Here is a 25,479-nt window from a genome sequence, read left to right on the forward strand (position 1 = left end):
AGCAGGCTCTGTGCTGACAGCAGAGAGCCCGATGCAGGGCTGGAACTCACAAACCATGAGATCGCAACCTGAGCTGAAGTTGGACTTAACTTAGCCACCCAGGCACCCCAATGGTGTTATCTTCTGGGGGCATGCAAAGGCTAACAAGCCCTTTTCTGAGGTTTATAAAATGCCAAGGATGCATGGAAGTCTATAAATTTATACATGTTTGTTATAAAGTCAATAACTAATTTAACATACCTATATTTTTCAATTATGAGTATAACTTCTAAAAATTGATTAAAATAATATATTTATATAGTTCAGTACCTTCAGAGCTAAGAGAAGTTTGCTAAAAAAAAATAATAGTTACTGTATGTCAAAACTAAGATAACTAATCAGATCATCCTCTGAATTGTAAATAGTTTCCAAATAAAATCAATTTTAATAACTCAACATACTATATTATAAAGAAAAATAATAAGCACATAAAATTTATCATCTTAAGATATTTCAATTGCTGTAAGAGCACTTCTGAAATTGAATGTTACCATCAAATTTTATGAAACCAATTATAAAAATCTAAAATACCACTTGAACATTTTTAAAGTATAAAATTTTTTTGCCATATTCTGTGGTTTTATGAATTTTCCACAGGGGAGTTAAAGGCACAATATCCACGAAAAAAAAATTTCTATATACTACCAAACTATGTTAAGGAATATAAATAAAATTTAATTTTAAAATCTAAATATTGTACCTTATAATGTCTCACAAATTATGAATATGCCACCAATTTGAGATGTAGATGTCTGAATTAGAAAGTTGAAGGTTTTTGTAGCTTTTAGATCATACTAATTGGCCAAAGGATTTGCTTTAGATATCCATTAAATGGCAGCCTTGTTATACTGTGACTTACCTGCATTAAAAAAACCTTTTCTTTCAGTTATACTTTTCCACCGACATCTAATCATATAAAGGCCTTGGTTCACTTTTCTGCCCCTCAAATACTATGGTTTAGTGCACAGAAAGTTTTCTTTTTAACTATTACACGATTAAGTATGTCCTTATAGAATGATCAGAAGCATCTGGGAAAGGTGGAAGTGAAAAAAACCCTCACTGGGAAAGTTAGCTTAATGCTTGCCCTTCAGAGTGGCCCATTATCAACATTTCATAGTGGGTTTCTTTATTTTCAGGTCCCTGAGGTATGTGCAATAAATTATGACTTGAACTAAACAAGTCACACTTGGCTCCAAAATGAAATTTTCCTACCTCTACTTTCTAGTCCCCAAGGTGGGAAGAGGAAATCCTGGTCACAGCCAAAGAAGTCATATTTTTGGCTCTAACATACATTTTCCTGCTTCTCTAAAAGCCAAACTCTGCAACTGAGACTATAAGAGTCTTAAGTTAGTATTTTAAACTGTATTTTCATTTTTATTTCCATAATCTGTGTCTCAAATTTAAGAAAAAAATTTTAGTATCATAAAATTAATGTCATTGCTTTTTCCCACTCAAATCACTTTTCTAACTCAGACACTGATCTTAATCTTCTAAAATATGAATTCAAATGAAACAATGAAGAAAATAATGTAGAAATAGATTGTTTCATTTCCAGAAGCTGTAATATTTAAGGTCTTCAATATAAATAGCTTCCACTTATTTCTGTGTGATAGACTGAGTATTAATATAAAAGTCCTATTAATAAAGTCCTAAGTTATCCTAAGTCTAGTAAGTAATTTGAAGCACTATTTTGGTTTTGGAAGAGCCATTTATGGAAATCATTTAGTTCATCATCTCATTTTACCAAAAACAAGAATATGGCAAACATACCATAAGGTGACTCAGAGAGTTGTGTCTTATATAATCTTCTCACCTTAAGTATGAGCAGAACCTGTGACTTGCTTCTTATCTATCTTGTTGACCTTGTGAAGAAGTTAACTGCCATGTGGTGAGAGGGCTTGTGAGAAGGCCACAGGGCAAGGAACTCTGCATAGCCTGAGATGAGAGTTGCCCCTGGTTGGATCAGTCCTACAACCATAAGGAACTGAATTCTGCCAACATCCTGGATGAGCTTGGAAGAAGACCCCAAGGTCCAGATAAGAACACAACCCAGCCAACATTTTGGCTGCAGCCTGTGGAAGCCTGAGGAGAGAAGCTGGTTAAGCCACACCTACATGCCTGCCCTACAGAAACTGTGACATTTAAGAAATGTGTATTGTTTTAAGCTACTATGTGATCATACTAATGCAGCAACAGAAAAATAATATATAAAGAGTGACAATCAGTATAACCAATATAAGACACCCGCTTCATTTATTATGTTCTACTATGTATTAGTATAAAATGGTACTGGGATTGAGCATTTTCTTCTGTAACTCCTTTAATGACTGTAACAACACACCATATTGCCTCATTTAAGTCATATTAATGTTCACTAATGTCCTATTATCATCTAATAATGATTACTATCATTACCATGTTTTAATTAAAGTATATAGAACTGGAGGATTTTTTTAAAGTTTACTTATTTAGAGGGGTGCCTGGGTGGCTCAGCTGAGCGTCCAACTTCAGCTCAGGTCATGATCTCACGGTTCATGAGTTCGAGTCCCGTGTCGGGCTCTGTGCTGACAGCTCAGGGCCTGGAGCCTGCTTCAGATTCTGTGTCTCCCTCTCTCTCTCCTCCTCCCCTGCTCATACTCTGTCTCTCTCTCAAAAATAAATAAAGATTAGGAGCGCCTGGGTGGCGCAGTCGGTTAAGCATCCGACTTCAGCCAGGTCACGATCTCGCAGTCCGGGAGTTCGAGCCCCACGTCAGGCTCAGGGCTGATGGCTCAGAGCCTGGAGCCTGTTTCGGATTCTGTGTCTCCCTCTCTCTCTGCCCCTCCCCCGTTCATGCTCTGTCTCTCTCTGTCCCAAAAATAAATAAACGTTGAAAAAAAAAATTAAAAAAAAAAAAGATTAAAAAAATTTTTTTTAAGATTTATTTTTAAGAGAGAGAGAGAGAGAGAGACAGAGAGACAGAGAGAGCAAGCACGTGCACATGTACAGGAGAGAGGCAGAGACAGAAAAAGAGAGAGAATCCCAAGCAGGCTCCATGCTATCAGTGCACAGTCCAAAGTGGGGCTTGAACCCATGAACCATGAGATGAACTGAGTGAAAACCAAGAGTTGGATGTTCCATTGACTGAGCCACCCATGCGCCTTAGAATTGTTGTTTTTAAATAATAGTGTCAAGTAAAACAAACAACAAAACTAAATACTATTTTAATAACTTATATTAAATAGGAATAGACACCTCAGAGATATTATGGGTTTGATTCCAGACCACTGTGATAAAGCAAATATGAAAATAAAATGAGTCAAGTGAATTTTCATTTCTCAGTACATATAAAAGTTATGTTTACACTATACTGTAGTCTATTAAGGGTGCAATAGCATTATGTCTTAAAAAAAAGAAACAACATAAATGCCTTAATTGCTAAAAGTGCTAATCATCGTCTCAGTGAGTCAAAATCTTTCTGCTAGTGGGGTTCCTCCCTCAGTGATGATGGCTGCTGACTGACCAGGGTAGTGGTTGCTAAAGGCTGGGGTGGCTATGGCAATTTCTTAAAATATGACAACAATGAAGTCTGTCATATTGATTGACTCTTGCTTTCATAAACTCTCTCTATAGCACATGGTGCTGTTTAATAGCATTTTACCCACAGTGGAATTTCTTTCAAAATTGGGAATCCATTCTCTCAAACCCTGCCACTTCTTTACCAACTAAGTTAATGTAATATTCTAAATCTTTTGCTGTCACTTCAACAATCTTCACAGCATCTTCACTAGGAGATTACGTTGCTCATCCATAAGAAGCAATTCCTTTTCCATTAAATTCTTATCATGAGATTGCAGGAATTCAGTCACATCCTCAGGTTCTACTTCTAACTCTAGTTCTCTTAGTATTTCTACCACATTTCCAGTGAAGTCTTTTTTATAATTTTTTAAAAAAAAATTTAATGTTTATTTTTGACATAGAGAGGGAGAGAGAGAGAGTGTGGGGGGTGCGGGGAAGGGGCAGAAGAGAGGTGGGGACACAGAATCTGAAGCAGGCTCCAGACTCTGAGCTGTCAGCATAGAGTCTGATGTGGGGCTTGAACTCATGAACTGCGAGATCATGACCTGAGCTGAAGTTGGGTGTCCAACCAACTGAGCCACCTAGGCACCCCTCCACTGAAGTCTTGAGTCCCTCAAAGTCATCTCTGAGGGTTGGAATCAACTCCTTCCAAACTCCTGTTAATGCTGATATTCTGACCTCTTCCCATGAATCATGAATGTTCTTATTGGCATCTATAATAATGAATCCTTTCCAGAAGGTTTTCAGTTGACCTTGCCCAGATCCATTAGAGAAATCCCTATCAATGGCAGCTATTGCCTTATAAAAATGTATTTCTTAAATAGTAAGACTTGAAAGTCAAAATTACTCCTTGATCCATGAGCGCAGAATGAATGTGGTATTAGCAGACATGAAAACAACATTAATCTCATTGCATTTCTCCATCAGAGCTCTTGGGTGTCCAGGTGCACTGTCAATGAGCAGTCATATTTTGAAAGTAATCTTTTTTTTTTTCTTTTTTTCTGATTAGTAGGTCTCAGGAGTGGGCTTAAAATATTCAGTAAACCATGTTGTAAATAGATGTGTTGTCATCCAAGCTTTGTTGCTCCATTTATAGAGCACAAGCAGAGTAGACTGAACATAATTCTTATGGGCCCCAAGATTTTTGGAATGGGAAATGAGCACTGGCTTCAGCTTAAAGTCACCAGTTGCATTAGCCACTAAGAAAAGTCAGCCCATCCTTTGAAGCTTTGAAGCCAGGAATTGACTTCTCTTTTCTAGATGTTCCTATACTAGATGGTCTCTTTTTCCAGTATAAGGTTGTTTCATCTACATTGAAAACCTGTTGTTCAGTGTAGCCACCTTGATTAATTATCTTTGCTAGATCTTCTGGATAATTTGCTGCTTCTACGTGAGCACTTGCTGCTTCACCTTGCACTTTGATATTATGAAGATGTCTTCATGAACCAACCTCTGCTAGCTTCAAACTTTTCTTCCTCACCTCTCTCATCCTTCATAGAATTAAAGATAATTAAGGCCTTACTCTGGATTAGGTGTTGGCTTCAGAGAATGTTGTGGCTGGTTTGATCTTCTATCCAGACCAAAAAAACTTTCTCCATCAGCAATAAAGCTGTTTTGCTTATCATTTTTGTGTTCACTGGAGTAGCATTTTAAATTTCCTTCAAGAACTTTTGGCTTTGCATTCACAACTTGGCTAACTGTTTGACACAAGAGGCCATTTGACACATTTCAGCATATCTCAGCTTTCGACATGCCTACCTCACCAAGCTTAATCATTTCTAGCTTTTGATTTAAAGTGAGACATGTGACACTTGAACACTTAGAGGTCACTGAAAGGTTATTAACTGTACCAATTTCAATATTGTGGTGTCTTAGGAAACAGGCCCAAGAAGAGGGGGTGAAGTGTACCAATTTCAGTATTGTGGTATCTCAGAAAATAGGCCCAAGAAGAGGGGGAGAGATGGAGGAACAGCCAGTTAGTGGAGTAATCAAAACACATGATGAATGGATAAAGAAGATGTGGCATTTATGTGTATATGATGGAATATTACTCAGCCAGCAAAAAGAATGAAATCTTGCCATCTGCAATACCATGGATGAAGCTAGAATGTATTATAGTAAGCAAAATAAGTTAATCAGAGAAAGACAAATACCATGTGATTTTACTCCTATGTGGAATTTAAGAAACAAAACAGATAAATATATGAGAAGCGGTGGGGAGAAGAGAGAAAAACCACAAGAGACTCTTAATGCTAGAGAACAAACTATGGGTTGACAGAGGGAGGTGGGTGGGAGATGGGCTAAGTGGGTGATGGGTACTAAGGAGGGCACTTGTGATGAGCACTGGGTGTTGTATGTGTGAATCACTGAATTCTACTCCTGAAACCAATATTGCACTGAATGTTAACAAACAAAAATTTAAACTAAAAGAAAAAATTTAAAAAAGAGGTATGCCTGAATATTAATACATATTTAACTTTTAGTTCTATTTTAATTTATTTCAATCAATATATTGAATATACTTAATACTTAAATATAATATATTTAAATATGTTTAAATATGAGACATGTTTAAATATGAAAATATATATATTTAAGACTTAAATATATTAAATGAGTTTATATTAAGTGTTAATTAAATCAACATTTATTGAACACTCACTACATTCCAATTATAGAGACAAAGATGTTTAAGAAATTATCCTAATCCTTGAAGTACACCATATAACAGATTACAAAGTGCATTTATAAACACTAAAATATAATATAATGAAGGCAATATAGTAGGAAGTACTTCAGTTTAGTTTAATACTTCCTACTATAGTAAAGGAAGTAAAGGAAGTAATAAAGGGCACTGGTAAAGAGAACTGTGTAGTTAAACATACAAGCCAGTATTATTATACTTTTAGTTTGTAATTCTTTTTTTCTACATGATTTAAAAGGCAAATGTGTAAAACAATAATTATAAATTATGTTAATGAGCATACAATGTATAAAAATGCAATGTATGACCGTAATGATATAAAACAGGAAGGACAGAGGTTAAGATGTTACTTGTAATCCCCAAGGTAATACTAATAACTAAACAATGTACACAAAAGAAAAGAAGGGGACCAAAATAGTACACAACAAAAAAAACCAACTAAATACAAAAAGGGGTAATACCAAAGCAACTGGAAACAAAAAGCACAGAAAAGAAATAACTAAATAGTAGAACTAAGTCCTTCCTTATCAGTAATTACTTTGTGAATAGATTAAACTCTCCAACAGAAAGGCAGAATTTGGCTGGATGAATTAAAAAAACTATATGGTGTCTATAAGTGACTCATTTCAGATGTAAGGAAGCTGAACTCTTATCTTATGTCATATACAAAAATTTACGCAGGGCACCTAGGTGGCTTAGGCAGTTAATTGTCCAACTCTTGGTTTCGGCTAAGGTCATGATCTTACGGTTTGGTTTGTGGGATCCAGCCCAGCGTAGGCCTCTGCGCTGACAGTGCGGAGGCTGCTTGGGATTCTCTCTCTCTCTCTCTCTCTCTCTCTCTCTCTCTCTCTCTCCCTCTCTCCTTCCCTCTCTCTCTCTCTGCCCCTCCCCTGCTCGTACTCTCTCTCCCAAAATAAATAAACATTAAAAAAATTTTACTCAAACGGGATCACGTATCTAAATTTCAGAGTTCAAACTATGAAACTCTTTGAAGAAAACTGGGACAGATCTGCATGGCCTAGATTTGTCAAAGTTTCCTAAATATGCCACCAAAAGCATAGGCAGAAACAAAAAAATGAAGTGACTTAATTATCAAACTTTTGTATTTCTTTTATATTTTGTTTATATTTGTATATATGTATATGTATATTTGTGTATGTATATGTTTATATTTTTATTCTTTTATATTTTGTTTATAAATTAAATTAAATATATTTTTAATATATAATATACAATATATAAATACATAATATACTTAATTATTTAATATATAATATATAATATATTTAATTATTAAATATATTTAATTTATAATTATAATTTTATAATTTATAAATTTAATTTATATATTTTTTCCTTTTTTATCCAAAATAAATATCTTCAATAACTTGTTGGATCACTTACGAATTTTAAGAAATCACCCACTGGGAATGCAAGCTGGTGTAGCCACTCTGGAAAACAGTATGGAGGTTCCTCAAAAAACTAAAAATACAACTAACCTATGAACCAGCAATTGTACTACTAGGCATTTATACATGGGATACAGGTGTGCTGTTTCGAAGGGACACATGCACCCCCATGTTTATAGCAGTACTATCAACAATAGCCAAAGTATGGAAAGAGCCCAAATGTCCATCGATGGATGAATGGATAAAGAAGATATGGTGTGTATATATATATACAATGGAGTACTACTCGGCAATCCAAAAGAATGAAATCTTGCCATTTGCAACTATGTGGATGGAACTGGAGGGTATTATGCTAAGTGAAATTAGTCAGAGAAAGACAAAAATCATATGACTTCACACATATGAAGACTTTAAGAGACAAAACAGATGAACATAAGGAAAGGGAAACAAAAATAATATAAAAAAAAGGGAGGGGGACAAAACAGAAGAGACTCATAAATATGGAGAACAAACTGAGGGTTATGGGAAGGGGGATGGGCTGAATGGGTAAGGGGCACTAAGGAATCTACTCCTGAAATCATTGTTGCACTATATGCTAATTTGGAATTAAATTTTAAAAAATAAAAAATGAAATAAAAAAAAAAAGAACGCTTCTTTCTATTTGATACAAGAAATATGGATCCCTGGTAGTAATCAGAGAGAACTACTGAAGATGATTTGTGCTGATTTTTTATACATTTCGAGAATCATCAGTAAGCATAATTGCAACTACAGAGCAAAATGTGGTGTACTGAGCACTGATGTTACAAAGAACCTGGAATGTCATATTCTCTAGCCATTAAAATTTCCCAAATAATTACCATTCTTCAATATTCTATTTTTATTGCTTCATCCCTTCATTTAAAGTTTTATACTACTCTCTACCAATGCTCCACATATTGTCTACTAATACACCACCTTGCTTGTAACTTGAAATGAACTTTTAAACAATTTTGAGTTACTCTAGCAGGTGTCAGTGAGGTGTCTGGTAAATATATCAATAACAGTTATTCAACGGCATTAACAGCATTAATTTCTGTCTTCAAAAATTATGTATTATATATTTTAAAATATATAAACTTATATATCTAAAATTATATAAATTTATGTATTTTTATGGTAACAAGGGTGTTACATGCCCACTGTAAAATAACTAAGCAATACAGAATATATGAAGTTGAAGATTACTTTTCCATAGTTTCACTCCCAAGAGAGAATCATAGGTTTCGCTTTGATGTGTACTCTTTTGGATTTTTTAAAATACATATTCAAGATTTATACCATGTATTTTACAAAAAATGTGTTCAGATTATACACATTTTGACCATTAAAAATCACTTATCAGTTATCATTCCTTGTCAGTATGTACAGATATAACTTACTATTTCCGCAAATGTGTGATAGTCAATAGACAACTGCTATATGCTTTTTAGCTAGATTTCAGTTGATAGGCAATTAGGTGGTTGCCAATTTTTTTATATGAAAACATAAGTGCAATTAATACCTATAAACATGTATCTTCCTACATTTGTACAACTATTTCTTCAGGAAAAATTCTTAAACATGGTGTATCTGATTCCAAAATTTATCAATAGCTTAATTCTGAAATTGACGTTTCTTTAAATATGTATTTCCAACTGCTCTCAGTAGAGTGTGTTAACTTACACTTCCACCTTCTAAAATAGTCTAATTCCATCACTGGCATCACCACTCATTTCAATCTTTTCCAAGACAAATATCTCATTGTTTGAATTTGCATTTCTCTCTTGGGTCAGGAGGAACATCTTTTTTTCATATGTTTCTGGTTATTTGCACTTTTTTCTGTGGATTATGTTTTACGACTTTTGCATTTTTCTTATTCCATTTAGTTATTTGATATTGATTTGTAGTACTTCTTGTAATTTATGGCAATTAACCTGTCAATCATATATATAGTAAATATTAATTCCAAGTTCAGAAAAAAAAAAAAAGAAAAGAAATCACCCATAATGGTGTTCTGATTTATTTCAAGTATTCAGAAAATTTAGGTATCGATGGCTATATTCTGGTCACTTCCAAATGATAAAAGAACTTCCTAATTATTATAAAAATTGTATACCTATACTCCTAAAGCTTATAAACATCAGTCTTTTGAATGGATGCCTTATAAATATTCTTTAGTTATTAAAACAAAAAAAGCCAAAACTCCTTTTTGGAGTCTTGATTCTAAGCCCTTTGCCATGTGTGGTAGGAAATAACCACACCCCACCCCTTGCTCTAGACTTTGGGCTTAGTTAGGCACATGACATGCTTTGGGCAATAGGTTAGCAGATGTGATATAAGTAGGTATTTGAAAAGTATTTGCACAATCAAGCCTGCCTTCTTCTATCTCTGACAAGGTATAAAACATGGTAAAACGTTCTGGCTAGTCTGCTGGTATACAAAGGATGAGATACATGTAGAGCACAGCTGACCCAGTCGGGCCAAACCTACATTGGTGAAACCATAGCAGGTGACTAAGCCCAGCTGAAATCAGCAGAGCAGCCCAGCCAAGTTCACTCAGATCATTTACCACCCAGCTACCACCCCCACCAATTGATGTGTGACTCATAACAGATGGTTATTTTAAGCCATTAAATTTTAGACTTGTTTGCTACATAAGAAGAACTGATCTAGACATAAGGCAGTAAGAAATACACTTCCCTTACATCTGGTATTGCCAATAAAGAATTTTCCTCTCTATCTGTCCCTTGTCCCTGCAGTTAGGACTACTCTTAGGTCTACTCCACTTGCCCCTTTCAGGAACTACTGGGGAAACTTCTTTAGAACCACCCTCCTCCTCCGCACCCAGATTGCAGTGAAGCTTGTTGTTTTGCTGTTCTGTAGAACTACAGTCAGTCATTGTAATTCAGATAAGCAGAACTGTAACAAGCAAGACCATTACTAAGGAATGTCAGAGCAGGTTACCAGCTATCTTTTTTGTATGATGGAGTGAGACACTGCCTGAGAAAAAAAAATGCTGAGGAAAGAGAGCAGTAAGAACTCAATACCTGTGCAAAAACAATGCCCATAATCATAGTTGTTGGGAGTGAGAGTAGAGAAAATATAAGGTAAATGTAATTTTGTTCACAAGTAACATTTTCTTTAAATGTAAATTTTTTTCAAAGAGTGACATAATACACATCTTTATTCTTCCTATATTTTCTTAAAACTTGTTTTCTACTAAAACAAATATAGGAAAAGTTAAAGTCCCTTTTGATAGCTACCCACACCATCATTCCTTTCTCTTCTCAGATGTAACACGATTGAGTTTGATGTGAATTAATCCCTTCAGGATTTGCTATTTTTGTGAGCATATTTTGTACAACCTAGTATCGGCCAAAAAGTTATCTTCTTTTATGGTCCTCAAGTACTCATACATAGGTGCAAGAAAGAGAGGAGATAATAAGCAAAAATTTAAAGAGCTAGTTTTAGGGAAAAAATATATTTAAGACATTAGGAGAACGTGTGGTACAAAGAGGGGAAAGGGATTCTCTCCACTTTAACAAAGCGGCATTAGTGCAACGATATAGGGCCAAGGTAAAATGATAAGACATCAAAGAGAGCCAGTAACACTGCCAATAGCAGTACCATCAGCAGCATTCAGCTTCAATGGAATGTGGCAATGAAAGCTGTTGATAGTGAACAAAACGGTTTTCTTGACTGGATGTCAACTATTTCATCAGTAGTCAGAGGCAGCATTAACCATTTTAGGATAGGAGCTCTGGGCATGATTGTCAGCACTCTCAGTAAGAGTCACGGTACTTGAAGAAAGGTAGTGAAAGCCACCAAAGTTAGTGAAGGCTGAAAGGATTAGGTAACCTCCTAAGGACTTTTAGAAACTTTCAAGAAATCCAGAGGTTAGGGAAGAGTAGGAGCTAACCAGAGAAATACTGTTTATTACTGTTAATATTATATAATTCACAGTGTCTGCTAAAGTATTAATAAATGTAACTGTAAGGGAAAGAATTCTTGCTTTGGTATGAGACCGTAACAGACTGCACCCTAGGAAGAGGGATATAAATTATGCTCAGCTCAAAGGCCAGAAAACCTGAAGTCTGGGTCTCAGATGGCTAGAACCTTCAAATTCCAGCAGGGAGTAAGAGAAAATCCTTCATGATGGAAAATAACATCACCTTAGGCTTCAAGTTATTGCTGCAAATAATTTTTCAAATATAATGGTTAGCAATCAGTGATAATGAAGCAAAACTCCTGTTTCTGGCTTTGACAGAATAACCAGTTTGGGATCCCTCCTCCCACTGTAAGTAAAAGTAAAACTGGACAAAAGAGATAAAGCAACTGCTTTCAGCCAGTAGATATGAGGTAGCGTAAGACTATAATCTCTGAGATAAGGGAAACCATTCGGTGAACTCCATGATTCTTAGCTCTCTTCCTGGGTATAATTTCCTGACAAAAGCACAGAGCACTGACATACAGGCAGAGTATGGTGATCCTACTGAGCTGGGGTCCAAGAGATCAGATTTTGGAGCAGCTAAAATCACTGAAATCAGCAGGGCTGGGCATAGCACTGAGAGAAGGGAGACAGAGAGAAAGTCCCCTAGAATTCCCTGAAGAGCCTTTGTAAGTCTGTGGTTAAGAGCTTGATAAAACACAAATTGCTAGGCTTCACCTATACAGTTTCTGATTGAGCTGTATATTTCTATCAAGTTCCCAGGTGATTCGGATACTCCTGATCCAAGATCACACTTTGAAAATCACTCTTATTGAGCAAAAGATAATATAAGTTAAAAATAAAATAAATCCATATCTACCAAACCTTTCTCACTCATTCTGAGTCATCAAAGCATTTAAATATCTCAGGATAGAAGAAAAACATATAATCAACTTTATGTAAAGATAAACAACTTCTGCATCTAAAACTAATATTACACTGTATGTTAACTAATAGGAATTTAAGTAAAAACTACAAAAAAAAAAAAAAAAGAAAAAGAAAAAGATCAACAACCTCTGTGGTAAATAAAACTTAAGGCTTTGATGGCTTACCTGTAGATCTTTCACATTCGGAAAAGGAATCCCTATTGTTATGACAGCACGGGCGTTGTCATCTGAGAAATCCAGACCCTCACTCACTTTACCACGACAAACTGCTACCAAGAGGGCTCCATCTTAAGCAATAAAAAATAAATATTTTAAAAAGTACATCTAAATTTCCTCAAAACTGCTTATTCTTGTCATTTTGAAAAGATCTAATTAAGTAATCATCATAGCAAATTTTAAAACATCAAAATAAAAAACTATGATGAAATAAAGTTTTAAAAGGGCCACAAAATTGCATTTCTGTGTAATATGGTACCAAACCAATTTACAAACTGTATCTCCCAGATAACTTCCACAGAAAAACCACATCAGAGTAGAATTAACTTGCAGATGAACTGAGAAATTTTAGGCACCAACTGTTTTATCTTTAAGAGTGTAACTGCAATCATTACTTTTACCACCAAAATGTAAAGGCCTCAGATTGATTTAAACAACTCTAGTTTGTACTATATATTATATTGAATCACTAATATATTGGAAAGCATTTAAAACATACACACAGAATACTCTGTATCATCTCATCATACTGACAATATTGACAATTATGTTACAGTATCTTTAAGATGGTGCACTATTCATTAAGTTATTACTATTAGCTCTTCCTGTCAAACTTTTTATGGACATTCTCTAAACTTGAAATTAAGACTTCAGCTATGCTTTGAAAACTCAAACTTACCTTATGTAATAGAATGTAAGCATAAAGTACATTATTTATATCAAAATGCAGGACTCATTTGGCTACTTAGGTAGATATTTATGCATACTCCATCCATCCTCTTTCACAAAGCATTTTAGGTAGTGTAGGGAAGACTATACTAAATGTCTTCCTAACCTGAATATATGCTGTTTCTCAAGTTGAACTGGCATCTCCAATGAAAATATCCATAGCAGAACAACTCCAAATAAAAGAGTTTCTTCAGTTTATTTTCTTTTCACCCAGATTATAAAATATAACTTTTCTCTTAAGTGAAATTCATTTAAAAGGTAACAGAATTCTGACAGCATCAACTTCTTTATGATAAAAAATACTTTTTGATTGGCCATCAAATAATTTCCAATTACCTTTCTCTCCTTTGTATTTGATTGCATCATAGTACATCTGTAGTAATTCATCAAAATCAATTTTTTCTGCTGCCGGTGGTTCTACAATGACTGTTTTCACCAACTCTAGATTATGCCATAAACCAGTAGAGAGCCAACGTTCTTTTAACTTTTCTAATAACTGGAAAGGAAAAAGAAAAAAAAAATAAACGTTTTGTGTGTCCAACTGAACTTACCTTGGTTTGCTGAAAGAAAATGTGACTACAATGTGACTATGGCAAGTGAATTAATAACCTGTGTTTTACTTTTCTCATCTATAAAGTGAGAAAAACAATAATATGCCATAGTGTTGTTAGTGGGTTAAATTCATGAACTGATTTAGATAGCTTTGAATGATGCCTTGCACACTGTAAGAACTCCACAATAGTTAACTGCTAGTGCTGATGTTACCATTTCTATTACTACTAACATTACTTCTGCTGCTGCTGCTGCTGCTGCTACTTCTATGATTGCTATTTTGGGGTTTCAAAAACAGAAAAATGACTTCTGACAAAGTGGATAAATTTTAAGTTATCTCTTTAAAATGATTTTTTTTAAATATGAAATTTATTGTCAAATTGGTTTCCATACAACACCCAGTGCTCAACCCAACAGGTGCCCTCCTCAATGCCCATCACCCACTCCCCTCCCCCCGCCCCCACCACCCCGCCCTGCATCAACCCTCAGTTTATTCTCAGTTGAAGAGTCTTTGGTTTGGTTCCCTCCCTAACTTTTTTCTTTTTCATTCCCCTCCCCTATGGTCTTTTGTTAAGTTTCTCAGGATCCACCTAAGATCAAGTGTAGTATCTGTTATCAGTTTAAAATGATTTTTTAATGTTTATTTATTTTTGAGAGAGACAGAGAGACACAACATGAGCGGGGGAAGGGCAAAGAGAGAGAGGGAGACACAGAATCCAAAGCAGACTCCAGGCTCTGAGCTGTCAGCAGGGTCTTGAGCTCATGAACGGCGAGATCATGACCTGAGCCGAAGTTGGACACTTAACCAACTGAGCCACTACCCAGGCACCCCTTAACTTACTTCTTTAAACCTAAAGTGAAATTCCTTAATTTCCTCAACTAAAGATTCTTAAAGATCATTTTACCTAGTCCATAGGCAGCTAAGCTGTTTAAAAATTTGATCATCATTGGGGCGCCTGGGTGGCGCAGTCGGTTAAGCGTCCGACTTCAGCCAGGTCACGACCTCACGGTCCGTGAGTTCAAGCCCCGCGTCGGGCTCTGGGCTGATGGCCCAGAGCCTGGAGCCTGTTTCTGATTCTGTGTCTCCCTCTCTCTCTGCCCCTCCCCCATTCATGCTCTGTCTCTCTCTGTCCCAAAAATAAATAAAAAACGTTGAAAAAAAATAAATAAAAATTTGATCATCATTAGTAAACTGAATTAAGTAAATACATAAACAGAGACTCAGGTAGCTAACAAGTAGAAAATATACAAGCACAAAAGAACATTTATTAAAAAAAATAACCATGTACTAGATTACAAAACGACTTTCAACAAATTTCAAAGAACCTTTATCAGATTAACCACATATTCTGGGGCGCCTGGGTGGCTCAGTTTGTTAAGCATCCAACTCTTAATTTCGGCTCAGGTCGTGATCTTAGAGTTTGTGAGATGAAGCCCCGTGTTGGCCTCTGCACTGATAGCGTGGGGCCTGCTTGGGATTTTCTCTCTGCCCCTCCCCACTCATGTGCTCGTGCACAAGCATGCACACTGTCTCTCAAAATAAATATTTTAAAAAAGATTAACCACATATTCAAACAACAGTGTAACTTTAGACTAATAGACAATACAAAGTTAGTGGGGTAAAAAAACCCAACAAACAAACTCAACACTGAAGATTATATTCTTAAAGAAAACATGTGTTATATGTCAATTATATCTCAATAAAACTAGGGAAAAAAAGAACATATGGTTAAAAAAGAAAAACACAGTAGAATTAATGATATCTTTAGGTATGAATAAGAAAAGCACTCACCATTCAAAATACGGGATTCAATACAGATAATACTTAGAAATATACTTGTAGCTTAAGATGTATTTATTTTAAAAACCTGAAACTGAATGAAGCATTCTTTTGAAGAATGCTAGACAATCGGGGCACCCTGGGTGGCTCAGTAGGTTGAGCTTCTGACTTTGGCTCAGGTCATGATCTCCCAGTTTGTGAGTTTGATCCCCACTTGGACTCTGTCAGTGCAGAGCCCTCTTCAGATCATCTGTCCCCCTCTCTTTCTGCCCTTCCCTGGCTCATGCTCTCTCTCTCAAAAATATATAAACATTAAAAAGAAAAAATAGGGTGCCTGGGTGGCTCAGTTGGTTGAATGTCCGACTTGGGCTCAGGTTATGATCTCGCAGTTTGTGGGTTCGAGCCCGCATCAGGCTCTGTGCTGATAGCTCCAAGTCTGGAGCCTGGTTCGGATTCTGTGTCTCCCTCTCTCTCTGCCCTTCCCCCGCTCACACTGTGTATTTCTCTTCTTCTCAAAAATAAACATAAAAAAAATTACAAAAAAAGGAAAATGGAAAAAGAAATAAATGCAAAGAACGTAGAAGTTAACAATAACCGTAAGAGCTGGAAAAAAAAGCCAATATTAGGATTATTATCATTAAAAAAATTTTTTTAACGTTTATTTATTTTTGAGACAGGGAGAGACAGAGCATGAACAGGAGAGGGTCAGAGAGAGGGAGACACAGAATCTGAAGCAGGCTCCAGGCTCTGAGCTGTCAGCACAGAGCCCGACGCGGGGCCAGAACTCATGGACCGCAAGATCATGACCTGAGCCGAAGTCAGCTGCCTAACCGACTGAGCCACCCAGGCACCCCAGGATTATTATCATTTAAACTGACCTGTTTTACCCACTTGTTCTATGCACACAGTTCTATGCAATGTGGACCAGTTATTACATTGTAGGCAACAGGACATTACCCCAAATTCTCTAGAGAACAAAAAATTATTTTTATAAGATGACTTATTTCCTCAGAACTTCACCCTATCTATTTTCAGAAGTAAACTTAATAAGATCATAAGACAAAATTGTTATCACTGCTATAGTGTAAATGTTTGTGTCCCCCTCAAAATTCATATGTTGAACTCAACCCCAAAGATGATGGTATCATGAAGTGGGCACTGTGGGAGGTGATTAAGTCATGAGGGTGGAGCTTTCATGAATGACATGAGTGCTCTTATCCCACAGAGCTCCCAGCTCTTTCCATCATCTGAGACACAGCCAGAAGGCCCTAGCTACCAACCAGGAAGAGGGCCATCCTCCAACCTGATCTTGGACCTCCAGCCTCCAGAGCTGTGAAAAATAAATTTTTGTTGTTTATAAACTACCAAGTCTGCAGTATTTTGTTATAACAATTGGAACAGATTAAGAAAACCACTAATTGGTAAAACACCTCATTGTGTATTATATAATGATCAGGGTACCCTGATTAATAAAAAGAAAAATTCTCTGTTAACACCATACGATTTAGGTAAAAAAAAAAAAAAAAAAAGTAGGGCTATCATTAATCTAAAAGTCCTTTTTGAGTGCCTCAAGGATTGGCTATTAAAATTTGCTTTTTGAATATGCACTGTTTCTGAATCAGTCTCTCATTAGTGCTAGGAACTATTAAATCTTGTGACAGTATTCAGAGCTACAGTGTCTATGGGAGAGTCAAACCAAGTCTTCAACTGAAAAGACAAGACTATTATAAAGTTGATAATGCTCAGAATAATATATTAATTTGTTTACATTTTCTATTGAATACCAGTTTAGAAGAGGATATAAATATCCTAAGAATGTAAAACCAGATAAAATGTGTCATGAATTTGTGTAATTACTGATACTTAATGGAATTTAATCTAATGATATACTGTTTTCTGTCATCTGAAAACATAGCTAGCATTTCATCTCTGATTCCTTGATCTTGAGATAATCACTGTCAGTACATTATGTTTTTAACATTCAAGATCTGAGGAATACCTCTTACTTGAGGGAGATCATCAAGTTGGTAATTCCAAAATATATTCCATAAAATCTATTTAAGAAGGCAATTTGAGAAATAACAAAGAAATTAGTTCAATGTACATTTACCTCCAAAGAAATTCCCATTATATAGAAAAGAATTTAGAACATCAAAGAGTCACAATTTAGAAAATGTCTAACAAAAGTTTAAAAAATTTCAAAGCAGATATGATATAAGCAAAATTTCAAAATTTGTTATAATGAATGAAGAAAAAAGTCTACTGCTTTTTTGGATTCTAAAAACTTCAAAAATTTATGGACAATGAAAATACCCACATATCTGTAAATAAATCACGAATATTGTAATTAAAAAGTACAAAATGCACTATCAATCACTTCAGGAAACTTCTGTGGCAAATACAAAACAAACTGTCTATGTTATTGGGTCTTTAAAAAATTATTTGCAAAATAAGCCTGTTAAAGTTTGTTGATATATCTGAAGGAACTTTTAGTTCTAAAGCTCTTTAATTCTATTAAATTTTTAAAACTGAATTGTCAGTACATAATATTTACATATAAGATTATAATTTCAGAGAATAGGAAAGAACAAAAATGGAAAAGGTGGGACACACAAAGATAGGATATTTATTTCTAGGTTTGCATTAGGGTTGAAAAGCTTTACTGGTAATGCAAATCTTATAACTAGGGCCAATTTTTTTCCCTACATAGAAACCATTCAAATGTGCTTAAATTGAAAAGGAAGAACTATTTTTTTCCAGAAAAAAATTTATGCAATTTGACACCTATCAGCCTTTCCAAACTGCCATACCAGTTAAAGCCAAGTACAGAGAAATATTTTGGGCAACTCAAGCAAAGATGAGGCAGGTAAGACACAAATAACTGAGCATAACTAGGAGAACACTTAGTCAGAAATTTGCTTTTCAGTTGAATCTACTTTTAGTAAGTGTTGGTGAGAATATGTAGAATTGGAACTCTCATATACTGCAGTGAAAATGGTGCAGGTGTTTTGGAAAGAAGCTCTAAACATAGAACTACCAAATGACCCAGCAATTACGCTCATAATTAAATACCCAAGAGAAATGAAAACATATGCCTACACAAAAACTTGTACATAAATGTTCATAGCAGCATTATTCATAATATCCCTAAGTAGAAACAATCCAGATACCTTTCAAGAGATGACTAGATAAATAAAGCATGGTATATTTGTGCACTGGAATATTATTCAGCCATAAAAATGAAGTACTGATACATGCTATAACATGGATGAACTTGGAAAACAATATACAGCCAACCCTTGAACAACACAGGTTTTAACTGTGTAGATTCACTTATATAAACAGATTTTTTTCTGTTTCAATACAGTACAGTACCATGTATATCTTTTCTCGTCTTTATGATTTTCTCTAGCTAACTTTATTCTAAGAATATAGAATATAATACATATCAACTGTTATATGTTATCAACTATTTGTGTTAATATATGTTAATCAACTGTTAATGTTATGGTAAGGCTTCTGGTCAACAGTAAGCTATTAGTAGTTAAGTTTTGGGGGAGGCAAAAGTTACACACAGATTTTTGACTCTGCAGGGAGTTAGTGCATTGTTCAAGGGTCAACTATACCAAGTGAAAGAAGTAAGACACAAAGGATCACATCCTATACAATTACAATATGTAAGTTCCAGAATAGGTTAATGCATACAGACATAAAGTAAATCAGAAGTTGCCTATGGCTGGGGAAAGGAGAAAGTTCGAGGGAAAATGGAGACTGATTACTAACGGGCATGGAGTGATGAAAATTTTCAAATATAGTGGTGGATTACTTGCAGAACTTTGTGAATCGGATAAAAACCACTGAATTTACACTTTAGGTGAAGTGAGCTCTCTGTAAATTATATCACAATAAAGATGTCACATTGAAAAAATAGTAAGTGGGACACAGAACTTCCAAATCACTATGATGAAAAAGGACAAAAGCCCATATCGATTGAATAAGGTAAACAAAAGGGGAAAACAGGTAAAAGAAGGCACAATATAAGGTGGTAGAAAATATGTCCAAATGTGCCCAGAATCAAAGCAAACACAAATGAATTTAACTTATTAAAACTGAGACACTCAGATTGTCTGGAAAAAAGGCAGAGAGGAAGGGAGGGAGGGAAGAAGTGGGGAGAGAGAAAGAAAAACTCATCCATTTGTTGTTTATAAATAGAGACATTTAAAATTAAACCGCACAGAAATCTTGAAGATACGGAAGAAGAAATGCAATGCAAATGCCAAAAGAAATCAGGTAAATCACAGTCATGAAAAAACAGACTTCAAAGCATAAAGTTTTCTAATAAATATACATTCCATATAGTTAAAAAGTGCTGGGGCACCTGGGTGGCTCATTCGGTTAGGCGTCCGACTCGGCTCAGGTCATGATCTCGCGGTCCATGAGTTTGAGCCCCGTCGGGCTCTCTGCTGACAGCTCACCCTGGAGCCTGTTTCAGATTCTGTGTCTCCTTCCCTCTCTGACCCTCCCCCGTTTGTGCTCTGTCCCTCTCTGTCTCAAAAATAAAGGTTAAAAAAATTTTTTTTAATAAAAAAAAATGCATCCACTAAAAAGATGTAACAGTCATGAATCTTTTTTTTTTTTTAGGTTTATTTATTTATTTTGAGAGAGACAGAGAATGCATGAGCACAGGAGGGGCAGAGAGAAAAGGAAAGAGAGAGAATCCCAAGTAGGCTCTCTGTGCTACCAACACAGAACCCAACACAGGGCTTGAATCCACAAAACTGTGAGATCATGATCTGAGCTGAAACCGAGAGTCAGATGCTTAACCAACTGAACCACCCAGGCACCCCTGTCCTGAATCTATATGCACTTACAACATAGTTTCAAAATACAGAAAAGAAAAGCTAACAAGAAATACAAGGATAAACTGATCAATTGCCTAAATACTATAGAGGATTTCAACATACCTCGCTCCCAATGGGACAAAATTAGTAAGAATACACAAGATTGAAGTTTATAAGAATCATCGACCTTGCTCTAATATATGTAGAGAACTTAGTGCTAAATGGAAAATAATGATTCTTTTCAAACATGGAACAATACATGTAAAGTCACAAAGAACATAGCAATAAATTTTTAAAATCTGGAATTGTACAGATTCACTGGAAATGAGTATTAACAGAAAGGTCTTCTATATCAAAACAAAATAAAATTTATCGACATAGAAATAGGAAAAAATTTTTTTCCATACAATTTCTAGGTTCAAGAGGGAAAAAAATTTAAAACATTTGGCTATCCTAGGTCTTTTCCGTATAAATTTTAAAATCAGCTTCTCCAATTCTACAAAAATGTCAACAGTAGCATTATTTAAACAGCAAAATAACCAAAAACACTGATTAAAGGTAATATATAAATTGTTTCATATTCATACAATGGATAAGCAATAAAAATAACTTCTACCATGGATTAGTGAAAAAAGGCAAATGGCAGAAAATTATATACCATTCCATTTTTTAAAAGCTCAAAAAAAAAGCAAAATTAAGTAACATTGTTTAGGAATACATATGTATTGTGGAATACATATGAATGTGGTAAGACCATTTTTTTAAAAAAATGAATAATTACAAACTTCAGGACAAATATTAACTCTATGGGGGTAGGCAAAGGGATGGGATTGAGAAGGGGCATCCACATAGCTTTAAATGTAATATTTAGTTCTTAAGTGAAGTTTTCGATGTTTTCATTTTATTAATATACTTCATAACTCACATATACATTACATGTGCTCTTATATAAATATGAAATATTATATAATGACTGTGAAAATGAAGCAAGATGTATTTATTTCACATGTTTTTACTTTTTAGTAATACCAGGGAGTGGGGATGGAGGGTAAAGATAAGGAAATAAACAATAAACATATTTAGCTTCTACAATGTGGCTGAAGCATAAAAAAATCTAAGGATAAAGAGGCAACATCATAGAAAAGGTACCTGCCTGCATACACTTACATTTCAGTGACAGAATATTATAATCCTAAAGATGCAGAATCAATATGGTCTGAAACTACAAAATTTGTATCTATAGGTTGCTCCTCTATACGCTATATTCATACATCCAACACCCTGGTCAAATTCACCAGTTAGACCTCAAAGGCACCTGAAATGTTTCATACAAGATCAAATTTACAACATTCTAATGCTGCTTATTTCAATAAAGGATATCACCATTCACTGAGGTGCCTTTGCTAGAACACTGAGTCATCCTTAACAATTCCCTCTCCTTCTCATTGCCCATATACAATCTATTACAAATCCTCTCTGAATTTTTGTTTTCTATCTCTCCATATCTAAAACCACCACCCCAGTCTAAGCTATTAAAATCATTTGAAAAACTACTCCAATAATCTCCTAACTAGATTTTCTATTTCTTTTTTTAATTTTTTTTAATGTTTGTTTATTTTTCAGAGAGAGAGATAGCAGTAGAGGGGCGGAGAGAGAGGGAGACACAGAATCTGAAGCAGTCTCCAGGCTCTGAGCTGTCAGCACAAAGCCCAATGCAGGGCTTGAACTCACGGACCATGAGACCATGAGCTGAAGTCAGACACTTAACCGACTGAGCCACCCAGGTGCCCCTGGATTTCCTATTTCTTATCTATCACTCTTAGGTTGTTACATTTCAGCCAGAGAATATTTTCAAAACACAAATTTTATCACAACATCCACTCACATCTCCACTTTGAAAACTCAATAAAGTGTATATCAACAAACTCTCCTTGCCCTCATGGAAACTTTGATTCAATAGCAATACATGGACCAATTACTTTTGTGAGAAATCCGGAAAACAGTTAAGAGGCTCTCGCTCCTAGATGACTGTGAAACCAGCTGCAAAGAAGGTAGAAAAATTTGTGGCACCACTGCCTTAGTCCCTCTCCCCAGCTCAGTATGGTGTGAGTCAGGGAAAACTTCCAACTCCTGGCTTTTCCCCAAGGACGGAAAGAGAAAACTGAAACATACATCCAATGTACAGACTATTAGGGGGCTACCCAGGGTACTGGTTTCTGTCTTACCTAAATCTAAGCACTGATAGGAAATGGTGCTGGGTTGGGGACCACTGGGCACAAAGGCTAAAGTTTAGCCTAGCATGCACTCACTCACCATAGTCTCTCCCCACTGGCTCAAGTCTTAATTAAGGGGGAAAAAAACCCAACTCCCAATTTCTTCAGGGGAAGGAAACAGTTGGGACCATATATTCAATGTTCCACTTTCTCAGGAAGCTACCTGAAGGACTGGTGGTTTCTGTGCACATGTCTCAGAGCACTGACAAGACCCTAGATGACATACCCTAGCATACCCTAGCTAGCATACCTTATCTAGCATACCTTAGATGACAGGGGACCACTGAGAACAAAAGAGAGCTAGGAAGCTTGGTGCCACTCCAGAGGACTAGCAGTACAGCAGACAGACCAAGACAGCTTGGTGGTCTCCTGGATGGGGAGTAGAGAAGAGTGGACTATGTGTACAATATTCCACTGGGAAGGCATGCTGCCCGAGGGGCTGGTTTCTGTCTTGCCTGACTCAGAGAGCTGATGGGACCTGACATACTCTAAAGGCCTGGGGGCTGCTGAAAACAAAAGAGAGCTGGGGGTGGCTTACAGCACTCCACAGAACCTGTAGTACCATAGACTAAAACCAGAGGGAAGAACAAATTACGAGCTCTTGGAAAAAAATGGGAAAATACCTCTAATTAGGGATCTATACATATGATTCTAGAGAAGAACATCCATAGGAAAGGTTTGGGAAGTCCCCAGAATCTGTAGCTACAAAGCCAGTCCATAATTTTTTTTTTCAAATGGGTAGATATAAAGGAACAAAATAAACCCCAGGAATCAACCATAAAGAAATGGAAGTTATGAATTACCTGATAAAGAATTCAAAATAACCATTTTAAAGATGCTAAATAAGCTCAGGAAAATGACATATAAACAAAATGAGAATTTCAAAAGAGAAACTGTAAAAAAGAACCAAACAAATTTTAGAGCTGAAGAATATAGTAGCTGAAAACTTCACTAAAGAGATTCAACAGCAGACTTGATCAATCAAAATAAAGAATCAGTGAACCTGAAGACAGGTCATTTAAAATTATGTCGTTGCGGGGCGCCTGGGTGGCGCAGTCAGTTAAGCGTCTGACTTCAGCCAGGTCACGATCTCACGGTCCGTGAGTTCGAGCCCCGCGTCAGGCTCTGGGCTGATGGCTCGGAGCCTGGAGCCTGTTTCTGATTCTGTGTCTCCCTCTCTCTCTGCCCCTCCCCCGTTCATGCTCTGTCTCTCTCTGTCCCAAAAATAAATAAAAAACGTTGAAAAAAAATTTAAAAAATAAAAAAAATAAATAAATAAAATTATGTCGTTGGAGAAGTAAAAAAAAAAAAATGAAAAAGAGTGAATAAAGCCTAGGGTATTTATAGGACACCATTAAGCAAACAAATATACACATATGGGAGTCCTAGAGGGAGAAAAAAAGTGAGAAGGGGGTACAAAGTTTAATTAAAGAATTAATAGCCAAAAATTTCCCAAATGGGGGGTAGGGTTGAGAAATGGACATCCAGCTTCAAGAAGCCAACAGACACCAAATAGGATGAAAACAAAGAAGGTCACACTGAGATACATTGTAAATAAATGTATCAAAAGTCAGAGACAAAAGAGAATTCTGAAAGTAGCAAAAGCAAAACAACCCCCCCCCCCATAAAACTATGAGTGATTTCTCAGGAGAAATCTTGTAGGCTAGAAGGGGGTAGAATGATATATATGAAATGCTGAAAGAAAACAAACTACCAACCAAGAACAAAATATCCAGTAAAGCATGAAGGTGAGATAAAGACTTCCCCAGAATAACAAATTATTCCCCAGAATAACAAAAACTGAGGGAGTTTGTTTCATTGCCCCAGACTTGCCTTATAAGACATATTAAAGAGAGTCCTTCAAGTTTAAATAAAGATGCTAGACAGCAACACAAAACCATAAAAAATGACTTTTAAGTGAACTGTTAAAGAGACAAAGATATTATATATTGAAGTGTCAACGCATGAAGATGTGATTATAAACATATAAATGCCTAAACGCAGAGCCCCAAAACATATGAAACAAAAACTGACAGAATAGAGAAATAAACAGTTGCACAGCAACAGTAGGAGACTTCAATACCCCAATTTCAATAATCAACAAAACAACCACACAGAAGTTCAGTAAAGAAAAAAAGAGGACTTGAAAAACACTGTAAAATAATTGGCCTAACACATATATAAAGAACATTCCATCCAACAAAGTAGGAATACACATTCTTTTCAAGTACATGTGGAACATCCTCTAGGATAGACCATAGATTAGGTCACAGTAGAAGTCATAATAAGTTTTTAAAAGACTCAGTGGCTTTTTTGACAATCATGAAATGAAACTAGAAATCAGTAACAGAAGGAAAATTGAGGGGCCCCTGGGTAGCTCAGTCAGTTGAGTGTCGAACTCTTAATTTCTGCCCAGGTCATGATCTCACAGTTGTAGGATGGAGCCCTGTATCAGGCTCCACACTGAGCATGGAACCTGTGT

General features: G+C 35.8%; 1 protein-coding gene across 1 annotated transcript in view; it reads right to left on the reverse strand.

The window, feature by feature from the left end:
* The window catches only part of BRIP1 (BRCA1 interacting helicase 1), a 212,543-nt gene that overhangs the window by 62,289 nt on the left and 124,775 nt on the right, over positions 1-25,479 (reverse strand). The window contains 2 exon segments of the mRNA XM_047833355.1: positions 12,772-12,893; positions 13,888-14,047. Coding sequence (XP_047689311.1) covers positions 12,772-12,893; positions 13,888-14,047 — 282 coding nt within the window.

This window comes from Prionailurus viverrinus, chromosome E1 (genome assembly GCF_022837055.1).
Source record: "Prionailurus viverrinus isolate Anna chromosome E1, UM_Priviv_1.0, whole genome shotgun sequence".
Lineage (NCBI taxonomy): Eukaryota > Metazoa > Chordata > Mammalia > Carnivora > Felidae > Prionailurus > Prionailurus viverrinus.